The sequence below is a fragment of the Pangasianodon hypophthalmus genome, chromosome 18 (assembly GCF_027358585.1).
Source record: "Pangasianodon hypophthalmus isolate fPanHyp1 chromosome 18, fPanHyp1.pri, whole genome shotgun sequence".
In the NCBI taxonomy this organism is placed as follows: domain Eukaryota; kingdom Metazoa; phylum Chordata; class Actinopteri; order Siluriformes; family Pangasiidae; genus Pangasianodon; species Pangasianodon hypophthalmus.
Genome location: NC_069727.1, coordinates 6,180,545 through 6,194,101, shown reverse-complemented (window position 1 = coordinate 6,194,101; position 13,557 = coordinate 6,180,545). Strand labels below are relative to the sequence as shown.

Here is a 13,557-nt window from a genome sequence, read left to right as displayed (position 1 = left end):
TAACCAATCAAGGTGTTATGTGGAAAATTCGGATATTGGAATAAAGCAGAAAATAGTGAATTCATTGAGGCGAGACAAAAAAAAAAACAACAAAAAAAAAAAGCCACAACACTCAACTATGAAACATCACACTTTTAATAATTATCAGAAGTTTAGACCATGGGACAAAAATACACATCTCGACATTATTTCTTTAGGTGAACGTGATTAAACGAGACGATGTGCAGATTGCTCTTGAAAAGATCCTATAAAAATATTAACAACTCCAAAGATTTCAAACCAATTCTGAATTTATGACAAACAGAGTTACCAGGGAAAGTGCTAATGTTTTGAGCCCTTACAGAAAAAAATAAACACATCACACATTGTCCAAAGAAGACGCATGATCATTCAAAGCCCTGGTGCATACAGTGGTTCTGTTACAGAGTACATGATATAAAGCTGCAATCTGAGCTTATTAGACCAAATAACATTTTGCTAATCAGAGAGGGGGTTTAGAAAAATAATTTAATGTATAGAATTGGACGGTAATTGCGTAGTCAGCATACACCTGAGAATAAATCCTCCATTTTTGCCGGATATGGCGTTCCGGCGCTCACTTCCTCTTGCGTGGGCTTTTATCAGAGTCCAGCTTCCTCTCTTCCGAGTTCTCCTTCTTGCCTCCTCGGCTGGAGGCACTGCGGCTTTTCTCAGAGGGTTCAGTGTGGTCTCTGGATTTCTTACTCTTTTGTTCAGACGCAGCAGGTCTGGGTTTTGTGCTTTTAGTGCTCCTGGTCCGAGAGAACAGGGCTTTGATGAGGAGGATGGAGGCCACGCTGGCGAACAGGCTTGAAGTCAGAACGTGTCCAGAAAGACCCTTCGCCTGGCCTTGGACCACACTCAGAGCCTGTGATAGGGGGGTGTCTGAAACAGGCTGGACTAGGAACTCCTCCTGAACACACATGCATGCACACACACACACACACACACACACACACACACATATACACCATGTCCAACATTAATAACATTACTTTACCAATAATACAATGAGATAGTAAAACAACTGATATCATAGTAACAGCATACAATAAGATAGCTAAAGCTGTAACATTGTTTGTATGTATTCCACAATTCTCAATTAAGATGGGACAGAAGGTGTGAAATTTCTACAGCTTATAATGTAGTAGTATTATCGTTTCTACAGAAACAACTTAGGGACTTGGTGGATGATCCACATAAACAGATTGAACAACATGTGTAATTGTTAATAGAGTGAGGTAACTAGAAAATAATGAACTTCAGGGTGGTAAAAGTAACTCCACTTCAGGTCATGTTGCATCACACCTCCATATTTTTGATTATTGTCCTCCATCACACCCCCAAGTGTGTTATTCTTACATATTAAAAACTTAGGAAACTCATTAAGATTAGGATGCCTGCATTACCTTAAGTCCAGCTTCACTCAGCAACTCGTCAAGTGCAGGGTCACCCAAGTGCACTGTGGGAAAGAATTCAGTCACATACTGCCGTTTCCACCACGCCAGTGCTTCCGTCCTGCCACACAATACAATAACGGATGTCTGTGAGTGCAACACAAAATAGGACTAATGGAAGAAAAAAAAAAGTTAACAATCAAAACAGATTAGGAGTGGCTTCCAGTGATATGAAGTGAGTTTCCTGTGTGTGTTGTTAGGATCAAACTGGAGACCCTGGAGCTGTGAGGAAGCAATGCTACACTCTGTGCCACCATACTGTGAAAAAGTAACCACTGTGTATGTAAACATGAAGCCTGACTGTGATGGTGTGAACGCAGTGCTCAGCTCACCCGTCTTCAGGGGCGTGGGTGAAATGGTAGTGGTAGACTTTAGCCCTGATGAAGGCTGGTGGTTTGGAGCTAAAAGGATACTGAGCTTCATCCACCTGCAGCAGACTCAGCACTACAGCAGAGTAAACACACACACACACACACACACACACACACACTCAGAGAAAACTCAAAAACACTTTCACTGGTTTATGACAAATCAGCCTGTAAACATTGTGCTTTCTGTCTTGCTGAATGTGTGAATACATCAGACTCTAAACTCTCTCTGAGCGATTATAGACACCATTACTGGAAAATAATCAACTCTGAGGTAAAACCAGCAACTCCGCTTTGAACTGGGCCGCATCACACCACTTCTACATTGATTATTTTTCATTAACAGCATTCCCCCCTAGTGTTTTATTCCCTACTTATACATGTATGTATATAGGAATGTAGTATATTGTATAGGAATGATATAATGCTGTTTTAGAAATATAAACAAACTAAACTGCAGTAGTCTGTGATAACTGTTTGATAATGAGCTCTGACATTTAGAGCATGTTGTAGCGTCCATGTTAACTCACCGTCCTGTTTGCCCTCCAGCAGGCGCTGGATCAGGCCTGCAAACCAGGGGCTCTGGTCATGTTTTGCTCGAGCAGCTTCCCACAGCAGCCAGTCCAACCGCGGCTCATGAGGCCCGAGAACTGCAGGAAATCCACTCATACTGCCGGGCTTATACATGAAGCTCAGCTCCTGGAAGACACACACAGACAGATTTAAGAGTGTGTATTAAGAAAGAGACAGAACAGACCGTAATTCCATGACTACGCTCTCTACTGGGAATAAACCAAAAGAATGAAATCCAGCAGAAAGGTAGCAGTAGCCAAGTATGTTGAAATGTAATGATCTAGCTGATATATTAATTAGACTTACAAACTTATTTCCATTTTCAACATTTGGGAGGAAGTTAGCTGATGAATGATCTCACATCACTCAGATTGATGGAAAGGTGTAAATACAACATTGCAAAGAAGTCATTCACTTTACAAGTATAGGCAAGTCTAACTCTTTCAGCCTGAAGTATCTAACAAGTCTCAGGTCAAGAATTAAGTCTCTGTTTACACACTTTAATTTGTCTGAGGTATTTCTACCATCGTAATGCCATCAACATGTTCATTTATATCAAAATGTACAATCAGCTGTGTTACAGATGTGCTCATGCATATTTAAAATTCCTCTAAACCCTAAAAGGCAAAAGCACAACAGGCTTTTTGCTCTTCTACTAATAAGTGGAAGCCATGTGCAATCTAAAAAGACTCTTACCGTCCATGTTTTCTTATCCATGCTGCCTTCAATGACGATCTCAGGCCGTCCTGCAGGAGGAATCATTCTGTGCTGAATGCCATATGAACTGACGAGGTGAAACTTCTCCACAGCTTCATAGGCCTCCCTCACCTCGGGTAAAATTTTACTGCTGGACATTCCTGCCAGGGCAGTGTACGGAACCTTGACACACACACACACACACACACACACACACACACACAGGATAGATAAACACCTATTAACTAACTGCAGCCCTGTTTTTGAGCAGTAGTGAATATGAATGCAGCATTTCTGCAGTCACTGAACACTACAAGCAAGATGAAGGAGACATAACATACAAACTAGAATGACATTAACACACCTCTGACCAGATATCTGAGCAGTGAATAAGGGTCCATTAACCGAAAATAAGCAACTAAGAGTGTTCTGTGGCCAAACACGACCCCTAAAGGATGTTTACGAAGAACAGCGCAAAAACCACCTGTACATTTTCAATATAGTCCTTTCACAAATTAAAAGTTAGAACCTGAAGTGCGCATATATACAAGGTTTTATGGTAATCTCCAGGCACTTGGGGAAAGAGCTGCTGCTTGTCTCTTTTACTTAAGATATAGAGTATAAAAAATGTGTACATGCACAATTTCTTTCTTTGTATTCAAGGAAAAAGATGTTATTTACAGCAATTAATAAGAAAGTTCGCATGCATACGTTTCTAGTTTTCAGCCAAAACGGTTCCAGTGTCATCCATAATAAATATAGCTATCTAATGTTAACTATATATGTGTCTAGAGTCAAACATACATTAATAGATTTTATTTCATGTTAAAGAACTCAAATCTCAAGTGGGAAATGTTATTGTCTACACTTACTGTTCTGTTTTTATTCTATTTATTAACTCATTGTCAGTTTATTACCCGGACACTTTATTCCACACGACAATGTATGCCTCTACCTTACATACTGACTTACAGATAAGTGTGTCTTGTTAGTATGTGGTGTCTGTAATGTCATGTGTAATGTCTGTAATTGTCTGCTGCGACAAACAATTTCCCTCAGAGATCAGTAAATTAATCAATCAATCAAATCAATCAATCAAGCATTCAATCCATCTATCGATCCATCTATCCATCTATCTAAAATCGAGTTGTGATGGGAGATTACTAATGTGAAATGGGGGAAGGGAGCAGGACTTCCAGGGAATCAGTCAATGTCAGAATGTATTATATTATTTAAAAAAAAAAAAAAGAAAAAAAAAAAAAAAAAAAACTGAAAATTATTCCAGATTTATATTCTCATTAATTCTTTTATTATTTCTATTGTGGAAAAAGAAGAGTACCCTTTTTGTGTATTTCTGAGTGATAACTCATAGCAGCACACTACCAGTGTTAAAATGCAGAGCTCCTATGCAAATGCTATGCAAAATGTATAGAGGTAATAAAACAGAACTTATAAAACGTCTTTTAGAATGACTAATACTTCTGAATCCTTACTTACAAGGCTGAGGGTGAAAACCCCCACAGTGGCAGCAGTGAACGTGGCCCACTGGAGGAGCGCCCACAGCTTGCCCAGGATTCCTCGTACATACAAGCACCTAGCAGAGTCACGGAGCACAGAGAAGTCTGCAGTTACTGTAAAGTTCTTACAACCTGATCAGCATTCTCCATGATTAGCTTTACAGTGGTAGATGGGAAAAAGGTCTTACTTAAGCAGGGCAGCTACAACTTCCCAAGTCAGAGAAAGCACTCCGATCCAAATGCTAGGAACCTGGATCTGGCTCACAAAGTCATTAAAGCTTTCTCGGGAAAAGGCTGTAAGGAAGAAACACCAATGGACATCACATCAGCAGACATATTAATCAATCATTAAATGTATGAATCATTATCAACATAAATAACTGTATATTTCTTGAATCTGACTGATATACATTAATGAAGTGTTGGGCTCATCCCGACCATGGGTAGATATATCCTTTCCTTTTTCAGTCTGGAGAGATGTGTAGTGTGGCGTTGTGGTGTACAAACGAAGCTAGATAAAGATGATTGACAGAGCAAGGGGATCTAAGGCTAGCATGAGAGACTATTCTACTCTCCTTGTAGTCATATTCAGTCATTACTTTAATTTACATTAACTAATCCAATCATGATGAATTGTCGGGATTATCTGTAGCGTGATTTGACACCTATAGCACCCCAGACACACACTGCATTTGATTTACAGCCCTTCTGACTAGCTGGACTCGCTCAAAGTCGATCAAATTATGTTCGATTTTCTTAGACGTTGTAGAGTCAGGCTGTCCTGAATGTCAGAGGTCACGGGCTAATGAGCTTTCAGTGCAAATACAATGCACATGTCAGAATTGTGTCACGCACTGTTGACTACACTTGTCTAAAAGACAAAATATATATAAATAGAGCGAATGTATTGCCACCATGTGCCTTCATTACAGGCTCCGATTTGCCTTTTTTCAGATTAGAAGACAGAAGGGGTCATGGCAAAACTTTGACTTCTTTCTTTCAGTCATTTCAAACAATTTTTTCTGCTGATTTTGCCTTTGGTTTTGGATTGTTGTCTTTTTGCAGGATTTTCACAATTTTTTTGTACATAAATTACAAAACAGTACATTTTCCTTCACCCCCAACATATCAGAAACCTAGGGGAACACAAACTTTTGCACTGAACCGTAGCTTATTTTAATCGGAAAGGAATGAATGTGTATTGTGGTAGCTGTGGGAAAAACAGTAAAGCTTGACAGGGTCCTTGCAATTCTAAACCAATACAGACGGCTCGCGTTTAAATGTAGACTCACTTGGTTTAGATGTCACAATCTTCTTTTCCCAATGGATCTCCAGCTTAAAGAACTTTACTGCACTGAAAATAACAAGGAGATGGACAGACAGCTTGAAAAGAAAGGTCAGACTTGAAACCAAAAACTGGCCCCAAGCTGAAAGATAAAAACCATAGAGAGAGAGAGAGAGAGAGAGAGAGAGAGAGAGAAGAACATGAATTTACTACAATTCTAGAATTTCCTCTCTAATGCAGTATTATCACTAATACACACATTTTTTCTCCACATGCTTTATCCACTTAGCTAATGCATTAAAGTACTTGTTCCAGTCACAGTAAAATCGTACTCTTAGTCTTGGCCTTTTTCTTGGAGACTGGCGAGCAGTCAAACACCTCATCGTCCAGCAGAGAGAAGGCCAGTGCGATGGTCAGCAGGTTGAACAGACTGCAGCCGCCCAAGAGGATGTTACAGAGCTGGAGAACCACCTGGAAAACAGAAGCGCCCAGAAAATAATAGCATGACGATGACAAATTAAGATTCCTTTTTAAGCAAGGAATAACACACTTGGCACATGCAGTTATAGGAAAATAATCAAAAACATGAAGGAGAGTTAATCTTCCCCAGAAATTGATTATTGTCCAACAACAGCAATTTGCCACTAATAAATTTTTTTTTAAATTAAATTAAGACACATCATAGTTTTCACTGTTTATAGTTACATTTAGTTTGTAACATGTAACATGTATGACCTACCAGGATGGAAAAGGCGTTGATTCTTAATCCACGAACAGGGATGAAGAACATCAGAAGCGGAACGGCAATCTCAACTGCCAATACGCAAACTGCACCGAGCCTCGACAGCCAATCAGGAAGCTGATGGGCGTACCAGGCCAAGGGGGTGGGGCTTGCTTGGGTGTCATAATGTCGACTCAGTGCTGCAAAAGGGATTAATAAATTGTTCAAGGATGCTCTGAGATCTCACACAAAATAAAATCTTAAAAATTAATAATAAATAAATAAATAAATTAGGCCCTTTCTAGGTTTGTCCAGGACGCAAATACACACCTGTGAGGTCCCACCAGCACGGGTCACCACTGGCCAGCTTGCTCACCCCAGTGCAAAGCACAAGCCTGAAGAGCAGCCAGCGGGTCAACCAGAAGGTCACAGTATCATGTGGAGCAGAAAAGCTTCGCAGTAAACCACACGGAGCGACCAGGAAGGCCAGAAAACCTGCCTCCAACAGAAGGCTGTCCCTGAAAATGGAGAACAAATTACAGAAAATTACACACACACTCAGGGTCTGAACAGACTAGACACATCAAACAGGTGTGTGTCTGTGCATCTACCAATGACTGTACATACGAGCACACACACATATATACATATATATATATATATATAAGTTTGATTAGTCTGTTACTCAGACATACACACAAGATGACCATGAAAAAGTTGCTGGAAATTTGAAATGCAATTTTACTTAAACAGATATCACTTGGATCACTAAGATTACAGACGGCATCCAAAACAGAGCATGCACATCCAGCAGTAGTGGTAAAATGATGGTGGATGGAATGACGGTTGATTGTGTAAGTAATCCTCCTTGAGGTACCAGTAAACCATTATGGAAGCCTTTTACATGAGAAATTTAATGCAGCAATGTTGATTTAATGTTGGAGTGATTTACCAAGTTAAATTTCAGTTGGTTTACCTTGTGATACGTTTTCTACATATTCAAAAAGAAAGTGGATTTATGTTCTGTTACGATTTATCTAACATTCAGTCTGGCTTTGCTACTTATTCAATAGGGAACCAAAGAATTCAAAAAAGGCCACTACTACAATACAGACAGGTGATGTGAAGGACTCACCACTCGGAGTGAAGAAAATCTCCCCCAACCTGCAAAAGAAAAATCTTCAAATCAGTGCAACATGAAAGCAACATGGCTAATAAAATTAGCTAAAAACATGACCAAGGACCAGTCCACCATTTTAAATGCATTGTTATACAGCACCAAACACAAGAGAAACGAGTATTAGGTCATGCAGATGTATACACAGTTACCTTGCATGCCTTGGTATTTTAGCCTATATGCTCTGGAGACTATGCTCATTAACCAAATATGTCAGTGTTACACAAACACACTTTGTGTAGAAAAATGATTGTTGTGATTCCCCCTGATGCAAAGTAGAGTTACAGCTCCCACACAAAAGTTTTAATTTATTAAAGAATGATATGTCATACTTTCTATCCATTTTGAGTTATATTTATTGTTGTGGAACAGCCATGAAACTAGTTAGTTCCTGTTATCACTTGTGTTATAGCACCTATAAACAGTCCTCAGTCTTTTTTTCTCTCTCTTCAAGTTAATTAGACAAAAAAAATTGCAGCTAAACATGTTACTGCAAAGTTTCCTCCATCCTGAAGACTTTCCCATCTTGGTATATTTGAATTAACCTTTACCTCAGATACTTTACTAATATGTTTATCCGCCATACAAGTTGTTACCGTAGAAGCAACAATGTTTAGAATGAGTATTAATATAAAAAAAACCTGTGAATTAAATTACAGCCTGCACTACAGTCAGAGCTGCTCTTATAGAAAATTAATCAACACCTTGTTACCAATCAGAATGGAGAATTCAACAGTACGGTGGCATAAGACAATAAAATAGTTATGGCAAATTATGTCAACATGTTTATGTTTCTCTGGGAGTACTGTGAGTATCATCAGTTACTAAACAACACTGACTGAATTCATTGTTACACAGAAAACCTTGTAACAGATTGGATCATTTTCCCTCTTGTTCCTTTTAAATAAACCCAAATGTATTGGATGGATACCAAATTCTGCGGAGTCAGTGCAATAAGAAACATTTGTTGTTGTGCATTCACATTTGGTGAGCTATGAACAGAGAGAGGTGTATAGAGAGGTGTATAGAGAGAAACTCACAGTGTACAGTGAAAGGTAAAGCGCCCAGAGGCAGAGATAAACCAGACTGTCTCTCAGGCCACTCAGCAGCACGGCTCCCAGGCTCAGCAGCGCCCCCAGCAGGCAGATGAGCTCCAGACCCTGCTGAGGTCCGATGCCCAAGGACGGAGCCAGCCACAGGAGGGACGGGACGTCCTGCAGCTTCTCCAGAAGAGGCGTCTCCACTCGGGGCAGATGCACTGGCTTTACACCATCCTCCCCGTACAGACCTACACACACACACACACACACACACACACACAAATCACCATACTGTATGTATAACACGTGGCATAAAAAGCTCAAGCTTTAAATAACACTCAAGACAACTAAAAGGCACTGAGATCAATTCATTCATATTGGTTCTGTGGAACATCCAGGGCCGAATTAACTCCCAGGCTCCTTCATAAACACATATTTATATGCTATGTATTGAAATGTGATAAAATAGTTCTTAACCTTTCCTTGTTTCTACTATGTTTACTGTCCCAGCTGACTTGTAAGCATCATTACCTCTATCACAAAAAGGTAAAACATGAAATGTGATGTGCACTAGAGAGGCTGCATTAGTGAAGAAAATAAGGAAATGTCTAAATCAGGGAACTAATGCAATACTACTAGCTGTATTTTGATTGGATCCCAAAGTGGACGTGGTCTAAACTGCAAAGGTTTTTTTTCCCCACTTCCTCAACTAGAAATGTGAGCGGAATTACTTAAGTCAACTTGCGCAGTTACTTTTGTATTTTTCTAATAAATTTAGTTGGTTCTGTTTCCCAAAATATAAACAAACTAGCTGCCTAATTTAAACCTACACGACCCTGACCAGGCAGTTACTAAGGATGCTGAAAAACAGCGCAGATCGAGCATCACATATGCTCCCATACTTCATATCTGACCACAGGAACGTTAAAAACCTCCCGTTCATGTGATCTTTTGTTGATTCCCACAGGATCACTCTGGTCTCAATGAGATACAATGTGTTAGCAAGCTTAAAAACAAAAAAGACAATAGCACACCTATTATTCGTATCTGTATTAGCAACCCTTTGTTTAAATGCATTCGTGTCCTGTTACATCCCTACATGTCTACTCTAAAGACAGCAGATTTAAAAACTCAACAAAAACTATCCATAGTTTTACCAAAACATTTGATGATATGATTCCAGGTCTGAAAATGAGTGCATTCAACCCCATACTTTTCCAGAGCTGTACATGAATACTGATTTTCTTTTGCACTTTTGCCTAGTGAATCAGTATCAGGATATTTTTATTGATAGAGACTTCAAAGCACTTCTGTAAATCACTTATCTGCATAAGTGAATCTGCCAAATGCCATAAATGTAAAATAAAATAAAAAAAATAAGCATGTGTTTTTTTTTTTTTACCATCTTCAAACAATATTCTTTGCTTCGGAAAGCATAGCTAGCTGGATTAACACATGTGCTGTTTTACTCGCCAACCTAAACCCTGCCTCTGCAAAGCCGATCAGACGTTTCCGCACCTCTGACATAATAATAGTATTATTATCAATAAAATTAGTGCCATTCTGTCCAACTCTCTTTGAGAGTGAAGTGCTGCTTTTCCAGTCAAACAAGGTCAGAGTTGATCTGTATGAAAACAACAAGAAGTGAACGGTAAGTTTTTTTTTCTTTGGGAAATGTGCCACTCATTTTTCCTTTCTGTACAGTCACATTCCTCGAGTTAATCTCTTTCACCTCTTAACACACAAAGACACACTCATGTACAAAGAAAGATCCATTAAAACATGCAGGATGTGCAATATCCAGTGTGCACGCTTGGCAGGTTGGGAACAGAGTGAGTATATACACATGGTAGTGTCTGGGTTATGGTTTTTTCCATTTAGCTTTCTCTTTATCTGATGATCTTGCCTTGAGCTACTCCACCTCCTCAAAGGAGACAATTACAGTGGCTGAGTTTCAGCCCTAAAACAAATGCAGATTTAACTGTAGAAATGTTTTGAACTATTTATCGTCTATTAAGGTTAAAAATGCAACAAAGGTGATATGGATAATGGGACCATCCAGAATGCTCTTCTATTCAGATACAAACAATTTTCAACAACAATAACCCGATCTTTCCCAGTGTATTCCAACGCAGTCTTCAGGAAGGGACAACATTTTTGCTCTCCCCAAGACTTAACTGACCTAAACCAAACATCTAGTGTTCTTGATTGCGTAGTTCTACTCATCTGAGAGCTGTGAGATGGGAGAGAGCAAGAATGTGGGCTTTCTGAGGGTCCCTGAAGACCAGTTTATATTAAACACTGACCGCACTGTGAATTCTCCCATGGTTACAAGGACTTGCAGATGATTTCTGACTTTCTCTTCATTAACACATTATCACTGCTGAAGGGAAATGTGCACGACGTTAACAAGCAGGAATTACCATCTCACGCATGTTATAAACACTGCTGGGATACAACAACCAAGCTTTGTATAACACGCTGCAACTCGCTGATGACAGAACCAGCAATAAGAGCTCGGTTTGCAATCAGACATAATGAAGCCCAGCATTTCCTGTTAGAAACCTAATAAATTCCTGAAACTGCATTCATTTCTAATGGCTCCTCCAAACTGCCTTTTTTTTTTTTTGCAAAGCATGGCATATATACATCCACTGTATGGCCAAAAGTTTGTGGACACCTGACCAATGTGCTTGTTGAACATCTCATTCCAGATTTAGCCCCCCTTTTGCTGTTAGAATAACCTCCACTCTTCTGGGAAGGCTTTCCACTAGATTCTGGAGTGTGGATTTGGGGTTTTGTGCTCACTCAACTACAAGAGAATTAGTGAAGTCAGGCGCTGATGTTGTGTGAGGAGGCCCGGGGTTGTTCAGTGGGGTTGAGGTCAGGGCTCTGTGCAGGACACTCGAGTTCTTCCACTCCAACCTTAACACACCATGACTTCATGGAGCTCGCTGTGTGCACAGGGACATTGTCATGCTGGAACAGGTTTGGGTCTCTTAGTTCCACTGAAGGGAAATTGTAATGCTACAGCATACGAAGACATTCTATACAACTGTGTGCTAACTTTCTGAGAAAGAACCACATATGGGTGTGATGGTCAGGTGTCCACATATTTCTGGCCATATAGTGTGTATATATATAAAACATAGTAACAGTACTGACAGCAGGATCCTTGAGCCCCTGTAACAAGATGTAAAGCCAAGAATAATCATAAAGCTAGTTTGCAACTTAAACATTTTTGTTACTTATATAAAAATTGCAACATATAAAATTAACACCATATTCTAGCCACTTCATAGTGGCAGATTGTATCTTTAAGATTCAAAGAGCACATGCAATCCCACAAATCAGACCAAGATGTGTTAGTTCTCTCACACTGAAGGCTCCAAATTTTTTTTTTAATTTTCAACCTGCTTGGTATTTTTTTAATTGTAATTATTTAAATGATTATATACAACCATACATCTATCGGGTCAAACTGATCACGTGCCATTTCCACGCAGAAACACTTCTGCTCGAGGGTGACGTCAGTGCACACGCAGAATGATGACGGGTCAGTCTGCTGCGCGCGCGCGCGTGCGTGCGTGAGTGAGTGAGTGCACTCCACAAAAAAAGCTGTCGCACGCGCTGGGTGTTGTAGTCCATTTATAAAATGATTGCACTTTCTAACACTAGCGGCTCTTTTAGCTCATGTGAAGAGCACGTTTTCTAATAACGTGCTTAAACACGCCTGGGTTCAGATGTGCACTCGTCATGGATTTAGCGTCAGTTTGCAGCCTGGCATATGGAGGGAAAAAAAAAACCCAGAAAACTAGAAAAGCACAGAAACTTCACTTTCCTGCTTTCCCTTACCAGCACTCTGTGGAATGCACGAGCGCTTTCGTGAAAACTCGCACGCACTTCACACAAAAACAATCCGGAAATATTTAGATTTAATAAGCGCCGCGCCCAGACAAAAAAAAACCAGCCCCTGTGCATGGCTGAGTGTTACTTCCTACCTGGTATCTGGATGTAGAGAGACGCAAAAGCAAATAAATATATGCCCGCCATGCTGCACAGAAACATCTGCCTTGGGATCCGCACTCCCCCCATTTTTCTAATTTAATTCCGAGAGATGTGGACGAGTTTTCCGACCCAGAGAGAGAGAGAGAAGTGGATTTTTTTTAGGCGCGTGAGCGGGAAGTAGCGTTTGGAGTGGCGTGGAAGCGCGTGGGTGGGGTTTATTCCGCACATGGAGCACATGCGCGTGCAGCACCGACCACACGTCTGCAGACTGAAACCAGCGCGAGCGCCACGTTGAGTTCAAAACCACGCTGTTAACACTCTTGTGTTTGATGGAAGTCTTTGGAGAATAACATCAGACGACACTCTTTTAAATATATAGTCATGGGCGTGGCTAAGGGGTGCTCAGTGCCACCCCAGCGTGAAGCCTGGCCACCCCAGTAAGCGCGTGAATACGAAGTGAGGAGACACTGTGGCTTAGTAGTTAGCACTGCTGCCTTGCACCTCTGGAGTTGGGGGTTCAAATCCCACTCTGTGTACATGGAGGTTGCATGTTCTCCCCCTGCTTCAGGGGTTTCTGGGTACTCTGGCTTCCTTCCCCAGTCCAAAGGCTGTAGGCTGATTGGCATTTCCAGAATGGTCTGGTGTGTGTGTGTGTGTGTGTGTGTGTGTGAGAGAGAGAGAGAGAGAATGGGTGTGA

The 13,557-nt window shown here is 40.5% G+C and overlaps 1 protein-coding gene across 1 annotated transcript; it reads right to left on the bottom strand.

Annotated features, from left to right (window-relative positions):
- Window positions 1-117: 117 nt before the first annotated feature.
- lmf2b (lipase maturation factor 2b) lies at window positions 118-13,286 on the bottom strand. The gene is made up of 14 exons (XM_026923747.3): window positions 12,854-13,286; window positions 8,853-9,100; window positions 7,771-7,799; window positions 6,966-7,153; window positions 6,654-6,835; window positions 6,247-6,385; window positions 5,922-6,056; window positions 4,818-4,923; window positions 4,610-4,706; window positions 3,113-3,295; window positions 2,374-2,542; window positions 1,808-1,919; window positions 1,428-1,536; window positions 118-931 (listed from the first exon to the last, which is right to left on the bottom strand). Exons 1-14 carry the CDS (start codon window positions 12,945-12,947, stop codon window positions 596-598), a joined length of 2,127 nt encoding a protein of 708 aa, XP_026779548.3. The 5' UTR covers window positions 12,948-13,286; the 3' UTR covers window positions 118-595.
- Window positions 13,287-13,557: the final 271 nt, after the last annotated feature.